Source organism: Bacillus rossius, assembly GCF_032445375.1.
Source record: "Bacillus rossius redtenbacheri isolate Brsri chromosome 9 unlocalized genomic scaffold, Brsri_v3 Brsri_v3_scf9_1, whole genome shotgun sequence".
In the NCBI taxonomy this organism is placed as follows: domain Eukaryota; kingdom Metazoa; phylum Arthropoda; class Insecta; order Phasmatodea; family Bacillidae; genus Bacillus; species Bacillus rossius.
Genome location: NW_026962012.1, coordinates 20,398,383 through 20,414,820, shown reverse-complemented (window position 1 = coordinate 20,414,820; position 16,438 = coordinate 20,398,383). Strand labels below are relative to the sequence as shown.

General features: G+C 39.3%; 2 protein-coding genes across 4 annotated transcripts in view; one reads left to right on the top strand and one right to left on the bottom strand.

Annotated features, from left to right (window-relative positions):
- LOC134542617 (GMP synthase [glutamine-hydrolyzing]) overlaps window positions 1-16,438 on the bottom strand; it is a 417,842-nt gene that overhangs the window by 274,028 nt on the left and 127,376 nt on the right. The gene's annotated exons all lie outside the window — the stretch shown is intronic.
- The window catches only part of LOC134542627 (uncharacterized protein CG7065-like), a 135,484-nt gene that overhangs the window by 106,282 nt on the left and 12,764 nt on the right, over window positions 1-16,438 (top strand). For all 3 annotated transcript variants that reach the window (XM_063387024.1, XM_063387023.1, XM_063387025.1), the window contains 2 exons: window positions 912-1,750; window positions 5,610-5,829. In XM_063387024.1, the coding sequence (XP_063243094.1) occupies window positions 912-1,750; window positions 5,610-5,829 (1,059 nt within the window). The remainder of the gene's footprint in view (window positions 1-911; window positions 1,751-5,609; window positions 5,830-16,438) is intronic.

Here is a 16,438-nt window from a genome sequence, read left to right as displayed (position 1 = left end):
ACAGCTCTCGCCAAGATAAACGCGAAGACATAGCGCCCAACAAAGTGTAACAGACTTGTTTTTCAGCCGATTTTACTCAAATTTTCGACTTTCTCTGCTAAAATTTTTCTCGGTTTCTCAAAAAACTGTCGTATAAACGGAATGGACGCATCAGAGGGGGCTTCGCATCGGCGGGATTCTACTGTATTAAAGTCGACACAAAAATACGCTGTGTGTTAAAATTAACAGATTTTGATGATCTTTCATTTCTTTTTTTTTTTCTTCTGATTTTCACATTTCGGTCAAAATTTCCAATTTTTTGACGGTTCCCGAGAATGTATTCGTAAAATCACTACCTCGTTAAATCCGGGGTTCGTGACATCTCTAGTGTATTTAACTACGGCAAGCAGAAAACGTACATGTAAACTAACCAGTAAAAATAAACTGTCTATTGACATATTTTCTTTAGAGGTGGTCTGTAGGGCGACAGACTTGTCATGAAGGTTGAAGTGGGTTTAAAGCAAAGCCGTCTAGCATTGTGAGCGACAGCATCCTGCTATTGTACGGCTGGTTTCTTAGCGAGTAGCGGTTTAGATAAGGGGGGGGGGTTGAAATCAACTGAAAATTTCGGAAAACATCTATTACGACCCCCCCTCCCCCCCTCTATTACGACCCTATTCCTGGGAACCGTGAGGGGTCGTTTCAGAGAGGTTTGACTGTAGTTTGCTTTTTAGGGACGAACCCACACCCATCTTTTTTAGTTTCGGTTCAAGTGCATGGTTAGAAGGTTTACACACCAAGGTTTTGGTTTGAATTCCAGTTTTAAAATTGTTTAATGAACATGAATGGGTCTTAACGTAATTGACGTGGTGAGGTGGGGTTGAGCGGACGATGACGGATGATGACGGATGATGACGATGGCACTGCTGCAGGCAAGAAGGAGGTGATCGAGATCAAGGACAGCTCGTCGGTGTCGAGCGCGGACTCGACGCCGTCCAAGTCACGCAGCAGGAGCCCCAGGTCGCGGCTGGACGCGCGCTTCAGGGGCTCGGTGTACGGGCGCAGCAGCTACCGCGAGCGCTACCGGCGCCGCCGCTCCCGCTCGCGCTCGCGCAGCTACAGCCCGCGCTCGCGCCACGGCAGGCGGCGCGGGGCTTCGCCGCGCGAGTCGGAGCGCGCCAAGTGGGAGAAGTACCGGCAGCGGGTGGACGCGGTGGAGCGGGAGCTCAACAAGGACATGCAGTTCCACGCCAAGAACCCGGAGAAGCACCCCGCCTACCCGGACGAGTGGAAGAAGTTCTGGAACCGGCGCTACAAGGAGCTGCAGGCGGAGGGCAAGGACGCGAGCAAGCACGACTTCAAGCCCGAGTGGATAGAGTTCTGGAACGGGCGCATGCAGGAGATGCACGCTGATGAGCTCAGGCAGAAGAAGGAGGAGATCCGGCAGGTGCTGGGGCTGCCTCGCGACGCGGGCGACGGCCCGCGCTGGGCCCGGCGCCGCTCCCCCTCGCCCGACAAGAAGGACGTGACGGTGGCGGACATCAAGAACACCTGGAAGGCCATGACGGGCAGCGACATCAAGGACTCCCGCCAGCGCTCGCCCAGTCCCGGCCCGAGGACCCAGCGCCGTGGCGGGGGCTTCAGCAGGCAGTTCCCCGACACGGTGCGTGTGGTCACCGTGCTGCGGCTGCTCATCGCCATGGAGCACCAGCTGGGGTCGCTGGGCCCGCGCGTCGGCGACCTCATGACCACCGCGCTGTCCCTCGAGAAGGTGCGTCTCTCCACCTTCACCCATCCCGCAGTAGCTTTCCAATTTCACTATATTGGCAATCATTTAATGCTATGCCTGTCGAGTTTTGGATTTTATTGGTCGATTCGGTTTTACATCTAGAACCGTGGTTTTTGATTCCAGTGCTGGTTTTTGTAACCTTAAAAAAAAATTTCCCAAACATTAAATTTAAAAAAAAATTGTTGGGGTTTTTAATTCTTTCGGGGGTATTAAAATATAATCAAAACCATTCATAACATAAAAGAGGGAAACACTTCTTGTGCTAGTGTAAAACTGTATTTTTGAAGTATTCTGACTTATTTTCTTACTGTGGAATAACTTCCCCAGATCCTAACTGCTAATATACAGTCTTATTCCTTAGTTCAGCATCATCATCATCATCATCACTTATTGATATATTTTTGCTTACAATCCTTAAGTTATTTGTATGACTGTCCTGGATCCGAGGGGAGGGACCAAAACATTTGACCGTATTTGGTGGGAATGTCTTAAATAAGGTTCTGCGAAGCTTCGAGAATGTTGAATCTCGTGTGGTTCGACGAATCGAATCTTAGTTTAAAAATATTCGTGCCACATTTCACTTACATAAACCATAAACGCAAACACTGACAAAGGCACTTGTGTGGCATTAAATTCAATGCAACGAATTAATAATGTGACGAATCAACCAACATTATTTTGCTCTTTCAGTAATAGCTATTCATCTCCATCGTAGCGTATTTATTTCCAACGACGCCAGTTTGTACACATCCTGCATGTCAACAGCAGCTCTGGAAACAAAAGCCAGAGATAGTTTGCATCGCTCCCACCAGGCTGCGCTAGTGATGTTGACGAATCATGGCGGACACGCATTTATGAAACACAGACGGGAATTACGTTAACAGGTTAAATAATCTTTTCTAATTATAGAAAACATTACGTTTATTAGTTTTTAAAATCTTGAAAGAACTAAAATACAACTTCCATAATTATGACATCATTAAATAAGTCTGAAATGTTTTTAGCACCTACTTAGGAATGTTACGACCAAGACCAAAACCTCTTATGTAAACAATGCGTTGCGAGATTTTTTTTAAATTATCAAATTGTAAAACGAATTATTTTGATTAACAAAACTATCTTATGAAGAAAAAAGTTATTTGAATAACGCTGTTTTCTTGAAACAAATTAAGTAGGGTGCTGCAGTGTTTGTCTAGATAGTTAAGACAAAACAATTTTGATTACTGTGTTTTTCGACTTTGCGTTAACCGTGTTTTTTGGTTATCCGTGGACCCATTACCCCGGATAATCGGGAGTCTACTGTATTTGGAGATGCAAGACTGACTATGTAATGCGCATACCGGCATACGTGAACAGCTGAGCTACATCAGCATCATGTGATTAAAGTAGCGTGCGATATTCTTGTACACGAATGCCATAGATGTGGTACACATACCCCATTGGGAAGCCTACATCTCACGAAGTTTCGGTTCCCTGCAAGAATTTCCGAAGATTTCCGAAGTTTTGCGTTTTGGTATTAACGCCACTTCAGCCGCTAAATCAGAAGTTCAAGCATGTTGTGACTAACCTAACCTAACCCTTCGATTTTTTTAAATTTCAATTTTTGAGAGAAATCCGAAGTTGCACGAACGTGGTAGGGAACCGAAACTACGTTAGTTGTAGGCTACCGATACTACCTGTACTACAGGTATCGTATGTAACAGCGTGCAACAGACACGACTCCCGTTGACAAAAGGCAACATAGTTATGGTACATTATGCTAAATTTGTCTTATCGTACCACAGAATGCGGACTCGTAAACTATCTTTTTGCGCAGTGTTTTGTAGTGACTTGAAACATTTACTGCCACATAAAACCGATACTATTGAATGTTAATATACTCTAATGCATTAGTAATTCATGTTATTCACTTTTACTCAATTGCAGGACAACCAGAATAAACTTAATTATTTTTTACGTTGGCTCGGCCACGCTTGTCTACCCTAGCAGTTACCGTCTGCCGTGGCCATTGTTTTACTGTAATGGACATGGATACAGGACAGATTTCAATGGAAGACCAAAGTACCTCTGAGCCTGAATCGGTACAGAGCGGCAGCATCCAGCCAGAGATTGAGTAAAAACAAAACGAAAATTGAACAAGGCTCTGTGGAAACACTATGAAGTTGTGGATGAAAAAACAGCAATGTGCAAACATTGCAAAAAGAACATCAAAACTCCAACAAGTAATTATCTACTTTACCGAATATCGTGGTTATTTAATTTTTTTTTTAACTAGAAGTGTGCAGCAACATAATATTTTGTCCTTTTCTGTACACCATGAATAAAAATTAAAACAAAATATTAATGTTTTAATGAGTAATTGCTGGTATCATTGTAGTTAATTTCGCTTAACTAAAATATCAATATTTATACTGGATGTTAAAATCTGTAAAATTTTTACATTTAAACTTAAACATTAATGTGGTTTCAAAGTATATAGGTAGTATTTTGTTTTTATGTAAAATTCATGCAAATATGCAATACATTGAATTATTGAATGTCTGACCTGCCCCTCTAGGTACAACAACGTGTCTTATTATTCAAATTCCAAGATGCCATGTAACTGAATATACTGAATACCTAGCTGAAAAAACTTCTGTCAAGTGTCAAACTTCAGCAGGGAAAAAATTCTCATGATTCGAAAAAGATTCGAGGTTCGTGAATCTTTAAAGATTCGATTCGTGATTCGATTCGAAACAAAAATCCTAGATTCGCAGAAGCCTAGTCTTAAACAATTTTTAATGTAATTACAGTGTTTTTCCATTATAACTACTATATCTGATTGCAACTTGAAAACAGTTCTGTGATCTGTGGCAAAGTTATTTTTACTACTGTCGTCCTGCCAATGTTGATGCGTGGTTGGGTGGTGTCTGAGGGCGCCAACTAACCTTTAACAGGGGTGGTTGCTGTGGGCTAGTTCACAGCACGAGACTCCGTCTCTCGGTGGTCGTGACGTCGCCACGTGGCAGGCAGGAGTGGTTGGACCACACACACGACTAACTTGTCACGTTCTCGGTACGCACACGAACTCCGCGAGTCGCACACGACTGCTCGCACCGAGGGGTGAAGGCCAACTGGCGCGTCCTGGCAGGTCCCGTTAGGGCTCGAGTCGATCTCGCTCTCCGTGACAATCGACCTCCACCCGTTCGAGACACTACCACCGACCGGTGAGGCACCAAGGTGGCATAACGACCTGTGCGAGCCACGGGAGCACCTGGGACGACGTCACTACCTACACGAAGCACATGGAATCTAACAGCGAGATCAGAAACATCATGAGAGAATGTATGTTTTCTGAATTTTGATGCCCTAAAATAACGGTGCGATAATTATGCAATAAATCACGGTAAGTTCATCTCTTTGAAAGAGTGTTATGTGAAGGTGTGTTTTAGTCCCAAGATTAATCAAACCTTATATATCTTGTGTATACTCCAACTGTTATGTGTTAAAGTTTATCTAAAGTAGCCTAGATGTAATTTCAGATGTATCTTGCGGTTTTGAGAATGATTTGCCATTCATTCTGTAATGTGGAGCAAACAGTGTTGGGCCACTGAAGCCAAGAACTTGACAAAACTGATAGCTTACCTATGGAGGGATGTCGGAGCATCGTCAGCTCGTGACGTGTGGACTTGGTCTGGAACTTGGCCCCATGGGAGACTGGTGCTATTTTGAAAACTTGCCCCGTTTTCTAAAGTATCCCAAAATAAATAGATGCGTATTTCGGTAACAGTATCCTGCTCATAGTAACAAGAGAAAGCTGAGGCACAAGGACTTGGTGCAGGATGTGCACTCTGTCGCGCAGGTGAGCCAGAACTCGTCGGACACGCTGCTGCTGAACCCGGACCACCTGGTGCTGCTGGAGACGGTGTCGGAGAAGTTCAAGGGCCAGCTGCTGGCGGGCATCGTGGAGCGCCACATGGTGGGCGCCACCCGGCGCTGCCTGGACTACCTGTCGGAGCTGCTGTCGCGGGCCAACACCTTCCCCCAGGCGGCCCGCCAGGAGCGCCTCGCCCACTCACAAGGTCACATCATCCCGCACTCACACATTACCGTATTTACTCGAATAATCGTCGCACCTATTGTTTGAGGTAAAGAATTTGGTATTTAAGATTCTCCTCATAATCGTCGCACCCTTATTTATTGACGGCGACTGAGGCGCGAGGCGCGAATGGAACAGCCATAAACACAAAGGAACAGCCTGCTTTCATGTGGCGTGTGGCGCGATCGGAACAGCGGTAAACACAATGGAACAGCCTGCTTTCACGTGGCGTGTGGCGCTTGTCATTGGTCCAACCTTGAGCGGCATGTCCTAATTGGCCGTGTGCAGGGTGTCTACAGGTCACGGAAGTCACGGAAGTCACCAAAAAGTAACTAAAATGAAGCGCTGGTCACGGAAGTACCGAAAAAGTGGCGCAATTGTTGTGGAAGTCACGGATTAATGTTTATTTACCCGTCGTACGTAACGTTTCGATACAAATCGATAGTTTGCGGGTGTAGAAATCGACATATGCGCATCGATAGTCTCGCGGAAGCAGACGTTGATATCTTCTAATCGATAGTGCTTTCCTGTTTGCTGTTTCCTTTGTCTTCGAAACACGGATGTTTGGATTTGTACGTAGATTTGTAATGGCTGCCGACTTGTGTTGTGTAAAGTGGCGTGGATTTTACTAATTATAACGTCATGTAGTTGTAATTCTTGTGAATATTAAACCGGAAAGAAAACGTTTTCGTTTGTGTGCCAGTTAACTGAGTTTATAGAAAAAACGTTCTGTGCGTTATTTACCAGTAAATCGATGTGTGCTTTTCTAATTAGTCGCCACTGCAACGTTTTAGCACGTGGTACTAAATATAGATCGGCCAAAAGGTGTTTTCTGTAATTGGTGCAAAATATTTCTTGACTTTTATGTATCATGTGCTATTTAGGAACATGGAAGAGTTTGTTGTAACAAAAAGTTACAGTTAATTATTTACTTAAGTTCTGGAAATTCTGATTGACACGTCTTCACGTGTTTATGTATTTATATGTGTGAAATATAAAAGAAATGCCTGGAAAGTGCAGTTTCCAAGATCAGTGGTTCAAAATGCCTTGCGCAATAGAAGGAAATTGGACGTCTTGGCTTAGGCCTGTAGAAAAGTCACAATACAAAGCTTATTGCACTATTTGTAGAAGCGACTTTGGTATTTCCCATGGTGGTGTATACTGTGTTAAAGTTCATGAAAAGGGGAAAAAACATGTTCAGAAACTCCTGGAAATCTCTAAAGGTAAGCAAACATTACTGCAATTTTCTAAGAAAAATGATGCTCCATCTGTGTTGGCAACAGGCACTTCACCAATGAACACTGAAACACAGAATGACTGTTCTAGCGGAACAACTAATAGTGATACTAAAATAACTGAATGTGCAGGTACTTCTGGCATAGGCCTAGGCAATTTCATTTTGTAGGATGACGTAGCAAAGGCAGAAATTGTTTGGGCTTTAAATAAAGTAGTTACTCATGGGTCTTCACGTGGCTCAGGAACAAGTTCTGAACTGTTTCCGTACATGTTCCCCGATAGTTTGATTGCAAAAAATTTCATGATGCAAAAGGACAAATTGTCCTATGTTATTACTTATGGTCTTGGACCTTATTTTCAAAGTAAACTTGTAGATGAAGTAAAAAATGCAAATTTTTTTGCTATTTCCCTCGATGAAAGTTTAAATAAAATTAGTCAGAAAGGTCAAATGGATCTGATTGTACGTTTCTGGGATGAAGATTGCAATGCAGTTGTGACCAAGTACCTGACATCAACATTTCTTCAACGAGCAACAGCAAAAGATTTGTTGGAAACTTTCACAACTACTATGGCCAATCTAGGTTTGCCCCTAAATCACATTTTGCAAGTATCTGTTGATGGGCCTAACGTGAACTTAAAGTTTTTATGTGACTTGCAAGACAGTATTGGTAACGAGCTGGATGGAAATGGAAAGCCTTTTTGATACTGGAACATGCCCTTTTTTACATGTTGTGCAAGGGGCTTATAAAACAGCACACACTACAGTAGGATGGAAAATACATGAATTTTTGCGATCTGTGTACTATCTGTTCAGGGATTTTCCGGTTAGAAGAGCTGAATACACTCTGAAGACTGCTTCTGAAGTTTTCCCACTCAAGTTCTGCCAAGTTAGATGGGTTGAAAATTCAAGAGTACTTCAAAGAGCCATTGAGATGTTTCCATCACTTGTGAAATATGTCAGTGCAGTAGAGAAAAATCCCCCGAATTCTCAGTGTTATGTAAGAGTGAAAGAAGCCTTGAAAGATAAGCTATTGTTTGCAAAGTTGGAATTTCTTCTATCAGTTTCATTGCAGCTAGAGCCTTTTCTAACGAAATTCCAGTCCAATGATGCTTTATTTCCGCTGCTCTATCAAGATACGTTGTCTCTCTTGATAGGCATTGGCACTCGCATCTTGAAGAAAAATGTGGTAGAAGACATCAAATCGGGTGTTCAGCTGACAAATGTTGATGTATACAATTCAGATGTTTTGAAAGCTGTGAGCAATATAGATATAGGATTTGGTGCCAAAGCAGCATGCAAAGACCTTAAAGAGGTTGTAGTGTTGTTGTTTAGAAATGAATGCAGGTGTTACTTACAACATATATTTTCAAAGTTTACTGTGAAGTCTCCACTCAAAAGTAAAATAGTTAAAGGAGCATCCTGTTTATTGCCTGAAGTCATCAGAAGTAGTCTATTAAGAAACTCACGCATTACCACTGCATTAGACATTTTTGTGTCAAATGGACACATGGCTCCACATGTAGCAGACTGCATCAAACGAGATTACTTGATTGTTTGTGACAATGCAGCTGTTAAAGATGCTATAGAGACATATGATTGGAGGTCTCAAAAATTGGATGCCCTTGTTTTGGAATTAATTTCTATGGCGAAGGTGGACAATGCTGCCCTGATTCAGTTTTGCAAGAAGATTTTAGTTATGTTTCATGGCAATGCTGCAGTTGAGAGGGGGTTTTCAGTGAACAGAGAATGTCTGGTAGAAAACTTGTCGGAAGCCTCTTTGATAGCACAGAGATGTGTGTATGATTCTGTTCATTCAGAAGGTGGAGTTAAAAATGTCCAAATCACTAAAAAAATGATCCATTCTGTAAGGAATGCATCTGCCAGGAGACAGGAAGCACTCAGGATGAAAAACATGAATAAAGATGAGGAAGTAGAAGCAAAGAGGAAAGCCAAGTCAGAACTGAAGGAACTGCAAGCTACAAAACGCAGGATGTTTGAAATGTATAAGGAGGAAATGACCAGCATGGAGGATAGGATAACATTTTTGAAAAAGCAGGCTTAAAATTATGAATTATGTTTCTATCCATATCCACAGTGCAGAAACACATAGGCCTACAAATTTAAATATTAACTGTCAGTGTTTTTTGGCCAGTGTTGAAATTGTGGTTTTGTATAACAACTGCTAACACCCGGGACTATTAAAAGGTAAGCACATAAAACTGTGTAATATTTTTTAGTATATTTTGTTGCTTTTTCGTTATTTTCAATAGTGTATGTTATTACATAGTCAATAAGTTGCATTAAAAAAATTTCCTTTTTTCTGTGTGGTATAATGTGAAACGTTTCTGAAAACTTTTTACCTAAAAATGAAACGCACTAATTCGAATTATCAACTTTTCTTGAAAAGGTCACCAAAAAGTCACCAAATTAATTTTTGTTATCTTTAAAAGATTTGTGCAATGGGAGTGCATGACTTGATGTAAGTTTTTGGACATACGCCATTGCTAAGAACTTTTTCTGTTGAAGAAAAACTAATAAATAAAATAAATAAATAAAAATAAAAATAAAAATACTCAAAAAAAGATACAAAAACACACAAAATTAAGCAAACAATTGCTGTTGTCAACAAGGATATGAACACCACAAAATATTCCGAAACAGGAATATGGTCAGCAAACAAAGAAAAAACAAAGAAAAATGTACTAAGAGAACGAAAAAATCCCCACAAATGATGACAACACAAAAATATTGAAACCCAAAATAATTCAGCACAACAGTTGAAGCGAGACAAAAAACATGACAAAACGAAAAAACAAACAAATACAATAGTTTTACCTAAACAGAAACAAGCGACGTTTCGGGAACTGCTATCTGCTCCCGTCCTCAGGCAGAGACGCACATGGTACGGAAACACAGGTGCGACTGAGAAGGGGCTGGAAAATGAGGGTATTTATCAGAGAAAGGGCTACATCTTGCTCAGCCAATGACAGACGAGCTGTCTCCCCATTGGCTGTGCACCATGTAGTTAAAGCGGATTGGTTATGGTGGGTTGAGCATTGGCTATTGTTTTGTGCTGCAGGGATGTTTCTCTCTTTATCAAAGGGATCCACATATTTTTTAATTCAATGCTCTGCTGGCTGAAAATATTTTTATTGCTAATAATGAAGGCTGATTCTTTGATTTTCCTTTTTATTTTATCGGATTCCTGTATGAGTGGTGTGGAGTCTTCCCAGAGAATTTTGTGGCTATTTTCCCATGTATGTTCAGCAAGTCTGGATTTTAGGGTTTCACCCTTCTTGCAGTTGTTTTTGTGTTCTTTGATTCGGGTGGATAGAGCTCTGCCAGTTTCACCTATGTACATGTGGCCACATTCACAGGGGATTTGATACACACAGTTGTGAGTTTGTAATTTTTCTGTGGCTGGTTTCACCTTGGTAACAATACTTTTAATAGTAGATTTAGAACGGAATGCTGTTTGAAGTCCATATTTATTTCCTAGGCGTCTTATTTTTTCTGAAAGCCCTTGAACATATGGAATAACTAGGGTTCCTGCAGGTTTCTCAGTTTCTGTGGATTTGAGTGTTTTGTTGGATTTCAAATGCTGTTTGATGGTGTTGACAGGGTAACCATTGGCTATGAGTTCTTTTTTTATATGATTGTGTTCAACCGCAATAGATTTCTCATCAGAACAAATAATCTCAGCTCGGTTGGTTAGTGTGTGAATTATGCCAGTTTTTGTTGTTTTGGGATGGTTGGATGCAAAATTAAGGTATTGGCCTGTGTGCGTAGGTTTCCTGTATACTTTTGTTTCCAGGCTGTTGTTTTTTCTGCTGACTAGTACATCCAGGAAAGGAATGCTACCTTTGGTTTCTTTTTCATATGTGAATTTTATTGATGGCCTCAGAGAGTTGAGGTGGTTCACAAATTCCTCCAAAGTTTCAGGTCCATGTTGCCAGACAGTGAAGGTATCATCCACATAACGGAGCCAGATTTTTGGAGGGCTATTACTTTTGCTAAGTGCTTCTTGCTCAAAGTTTTCCATAAATATATTGGCCATAAATGGTGAAAGAGAAGAGCCCATTGCCATGCCATCGGTCTGTTTGTAGAAAATATCCTTGAACTGGAAATATGTTGTGGTGACACAGAGGGTAATCATTTCCATGATGGATGGGATTGGTATCATAGTTCTGTCCTTTAGGGTTGGATCAGCTTCCAATTTCGCCTTGACAATGCTGAGTGTTTCGGCTACTGGCACATTAGTGAAGAGGCTTTGGACATCAAAACTCACCAGGGTATCATTGTTTTCTATTTTCAGTGTTTTGACTATAGAAATAAAATGATTAGAATCTTTGACAAATGTATCTGTCTGTCCTGCTAGTGGCTCAACAATTTTCAGGAGATATTTTGATAGTTTCAGGCATGGGGAATTACAACAACTGATGATCGGGCGCAGAGGCATGTCAAAATATCTCCTGAAAATTGTTGAGCCACTAGCAGGACAGACAGATACATTTGTCAAAGATTCTAATCATTTTATTTCTATAGTCAAAACACTGAAAATAGAAAACAATGATACCCTGGTGAGTTTTGATGTCCAAAGCCTCTTCACTAATGTGCCAGTAGCCGAAACACTCAGCATTGTCAAGGCGAAATTGGAAGCTGATCCAACCCTAAAGGACAGAACTATAATACCAATCCCATCCATCATGGAAATGATTACCCTCTGTGTCACCACAACATATTTCCAGTTCAAGGATATTTTCTACAAACAGACCGATGGCATGGCAATGGGCTCTTCTCTTTCACCATTTATGGCCAATATATTTATGGAAAACTTTGAGCAAGAAGCACTTAGCAAAAGTAATAGCCCTCCAAAAATCTGGCTCCGTTATGTGGATGATACCTTCACTGTCTGGCAACATGGACCTGAAACTTTGGAGGAATTTGTGAACCACCTCAACTCTCTGAGGCCATCAATAAAATTCACATATGAAAAAGAAACCAAAGGTAGCATTCCTTTCCTGGATGTACTAGTCAGCAGAAAAAACAACAGCCTGGAAACAAAAGTATACAGGAAACCTACGCACACAGGCCAATACCTTAATTTTGCATCCAACCATCCCAAAACAACAAAAACTGGCATAATTCACACACTAACCAACCGAGCTGAGATTATTTGTTCTGATGAGAAATCTATTGCGGTTGAACACAATCATATAAAAAAAGAACTCATAGCCAATGGTTACCCTGTCAACACCATCAAACAGCATTTGAAATCCAACAAAACACTCAAATCCACAGAAACTGAGAAACCTGCAGGAACCCTAGTTATTCCATATGTTCAAGGGCTTTCAGAAAAAATAAGACGCCTAGGAAATAAATATGGACTTCAAACAGCATTCCGTTCTAAATCTACTATTAAAAGTATTGTTACCAAGGTGAAACCAGCCACAGAAAAATTACAAACTCACAACTGTGTGTATCAAATCCCCTGTGAATGTGGCCACATGTACATAGGTGAAACTGGCAGAGCTCTATCCACCCGAATCAAAGAACACAAAAACAACTGCAAGAAGGGTGAAACCCTAAAATCCAGACTTGCTGAACATACATGGGAAAATAGCCACAAAATTCTCTGGGAAGACTCCACACCACTCATACAGGAATCCGATAAAATAAAAAGGAAAATCAAAGAATCAGCCTTCATTATTAGCAATAAAAATATTTTCAGCCAGCAGAGCATTGAATTAAAAAATATGTGGATCCCTTTGATAAAGAGAGAAACATCCCTGCAGCACAAAACAATAGCCAATGCTCAACCCACCATAACCAATCCGCTTTAACTACATGGTGCACAGCCAATGGGGAGACAGCTCGTCTGTCATTGGCTGAGCAAGATGTAGCCCTTTCTCTGATAAATACCCTCATTTTCCAGCCCCTTCTCAGTCGCACCTGTGTTTCCGTACCATTGTTGATCGCAGTGAACAAACATAAATTCCCTTCTGTTCAGCTAATTCAATTATATGACTATCGTGGAGTAGAAGCCGTATGGATTAATATTAAAATTGCCTTTAATAAGTACTTAACATTGGGTAATATTTATCTTCCTCCAACTACATCACCTAATCTATTCACATTGTATTTTGAAGCTCTTGAACAAAAACTCGTTAATTCTCATGATAATGTGATTATCTTAGGTGACTTCAATGTACCTGGGATAGATTGGAAAGGAAATCACTATTTCAATATTGCCCGTGCACATGTCAGATCCAAGGCTCAGTGCCTGCTTGATTTCATATCTAATTTGGATTTATTTCAGCACAACCTAATACAATCTTCCAATAATCTTCTAGATCTTTGTATTTCTAATCTATCCCATTGTGTGGTTGAAAAAGCTGTTGAATCTCTGGTCATAGAGGATATCTATCATCCTACCCTACTTATTAAACTACTTATTGAGGCGACCTCACACAATTTTACTCCAGATTCTATTTTCAGAAACTACAAAGCTGGTGATTACTTAAGCCTTTATAACTCTCTAAAAACCCACAATTGGGATGAATATTATAACACCACTGATGTAGATGCTCTTGTAGATCAACTTACATCTTGTATCTGTGATAAAATCAATACTCACATTCCATTATCCACACGTAAGGCCTCTAAACATCCTTATTGGTTCTCTGGTGAATTAATTCATGCCTTAAAATCTAAAAAACACTTTCATAAACTCTATAAAAGAAACAATAATACTCAGTATTACCTTCTTTTCTCTAAATATAGAGCAATAGTTAAAAATCTTATTAAGCGTGATAAAACTAATTGGAATCGTAGTATCAATAATAAGGTTAAGAATAACCCTAAAAAATTCTGGAGATATGTCAATGTTATGAAAAATGGTTATAGTGAATCCCATTCTCTTAATGTCAATGGTGATATCTGTAATGATCCTGGTATTCTTTCTAATGTCTTTGCTAAGTACTTTGCTAGTGTATATGTACCATCCACCAACCACCCTCGTATCATTGATCCCGATATTATTCACGATTCAATTCCTGTATCATTCTTATCAGAAAGCCAGGTCTTATGGGGAATTAAATCATTAAAACCAACTATGTCTACTGGTCCTGACGGTATACCAAATTTCATTATTAAAGGCTGCTCTTTTATTCTAATGCCTCTATTGTTGCATCTATTTAATACAAGTCTAAAATCACAAGTATTTCCCACTAAATGGAAAATAGCTAAGGTTATTCCCATACATAAAAAGGGTAGTAAACTCAGTGTATTTAATTATAGGCCTATATCATTATTAAATGGCTTTACTAAAATCTTTGAAAAAATAATATTTAAACATATTAACTTTCCAATAAACAACAGATTAGCTCCTAATCAGCATGGCTTTAGAAATAGTATGACAACTTCTACTAATCTTCTCTCATTTATTAATCCTATATACAATAAAGTTACAACAAGGGGGCAGGTTGATGCATGTTATTTTGATCTGGCTAAAGCCTTTGATACTGTCAATCACTCCATTTTACTAGCTAAACTTTCTAACTTCGGTCTCTGTAATAATTATATAACCTGGTTTACTAGTTACCTTAAAGATAGATGTTTCTTTGTTTCACTTAATAAAAAAACTTCTACTTTATATCATGCTACTTCTGGTGTGCCTCAAGGGGGTACTTTATCTCCCTTATTATTCAATATTTATATCAATGATATTTTTAAAGTTCTTCATCATACTACTGGTTTTCTGTTTGCTGATGATCTTAAAATATCCAGAGAAATTTCCTCCTTAAATGACTGTCTGCTTCTTCAATCTGATATTACTGAAATTGATAATTGGTGCAAAATGAATTTAGTTTCACTTAACAAAGATAAAACAAAAATTATTTCTTTCACAAGGAAAATTCATCCAGTTAAATATGATTATTTTCTTGACAACTCAAAAATTTCCAAATCTCTTAGTATAAAAGATCTTGGTGTTATTCTTGATTCCAAACTATTCTTTCATCAACATGTTAATTCTTTAGTATCCTTTTCCCGTAGAACCTTATATTTAATAAATTATATAACTTACTATGCATCTAATATTGAATCCATTCTTACTCTTTATTTGTCCTTAGTTAGAAGTAAACTCGAATATTGCTCAGTTATCTGGAACAGTATTAACACCACCGACAGTGACAAAATTGAATCCATACAAAATAAATTTTTCAAAATAATTAGTTCTAGACACCATCAATTACCCAAATTAGAATCTCTTTCAAATCGTCGCATCCATCTGGATGCCCTGTTTGTGTTTAAGTGCTATAGTTCAAAAATTAATTGCTTATACTTACTTGATAACTCTGGTATTCGAGTCCCGCAGTTCAAAAGCCGCCTTCGATCCCTATTATGTTCCTTACACAATAATAATGATTTAATTTACAGACTTATCTCAAATTTCAATAAATATGAAAATTTTATTAAAAACTTCAAATTTTAATTTTTATGATTACCCTAATATTCTGAGTAATTTTATAATCCTGTTTATTCTTCCAATTTTAGATCAATTAGTTAAAATTATCTCAGTTGCTGTTTTGTTTTGTTTTGTTTGTTATTGTGTCGTCCTTTATTTTCCTGTGTAGGTTGTATTTATTCGCTTGTATGTGTCGTCTTTTATTATCCTGTTTATGTTGTATTTATTCGCTTGTATGTGTCGTGTTTGTATTACTTGTTCTGTGCACACCTCTAAAGCTTCGGCTGTTGGTGTGCATGTCACAAATTTTAATAAATAAATAATAAATAAATGTGCGTCTCTGCCTGAGGACGGGAGCAGATAGCAGTTCCCGAAACGTCGCTTGTTTCTGTTTAGGTAAAACTATTGTATTTGTTTGTTTTTTCGTTTTGTCATGTTTTTTGTCTCGCTTCAACTGTTGTGCTGAATTATTTTGGGTTTCAATATTTTTGTGTTGTCATCATTTGTGGGGATTTTTTCGTTCTCTTAGTACATTTTTCTTTGTTTTTTCTTTGTTTGCTGACCATATTCCTGTTTCGGAATATTTTGTGGTGTTCATATCCTTGTTGACAACAGCAATTGTTTGCTTAATTTTGTGTGTTTTTGTATCTTTTTTTGAGTATTTTTATTTTTATTTATTTATTTTATTTATTAGTTTTTCTTCAACAGAAAAAGTTCTTAGCAATGGCGTATGTCCAAAAACTTACATCAAGTCAAATTAATTTTTCTGTTGCCTGTAGACACCTTGGTGTGGGAGGAAGGAATGAGTGTGGAAGATAAGATGCTGTGATGCAATTGTTTTATCTCGTTTGCATTGGAGTGGAAAGTACCGGTAATTGCAGAGTTTGA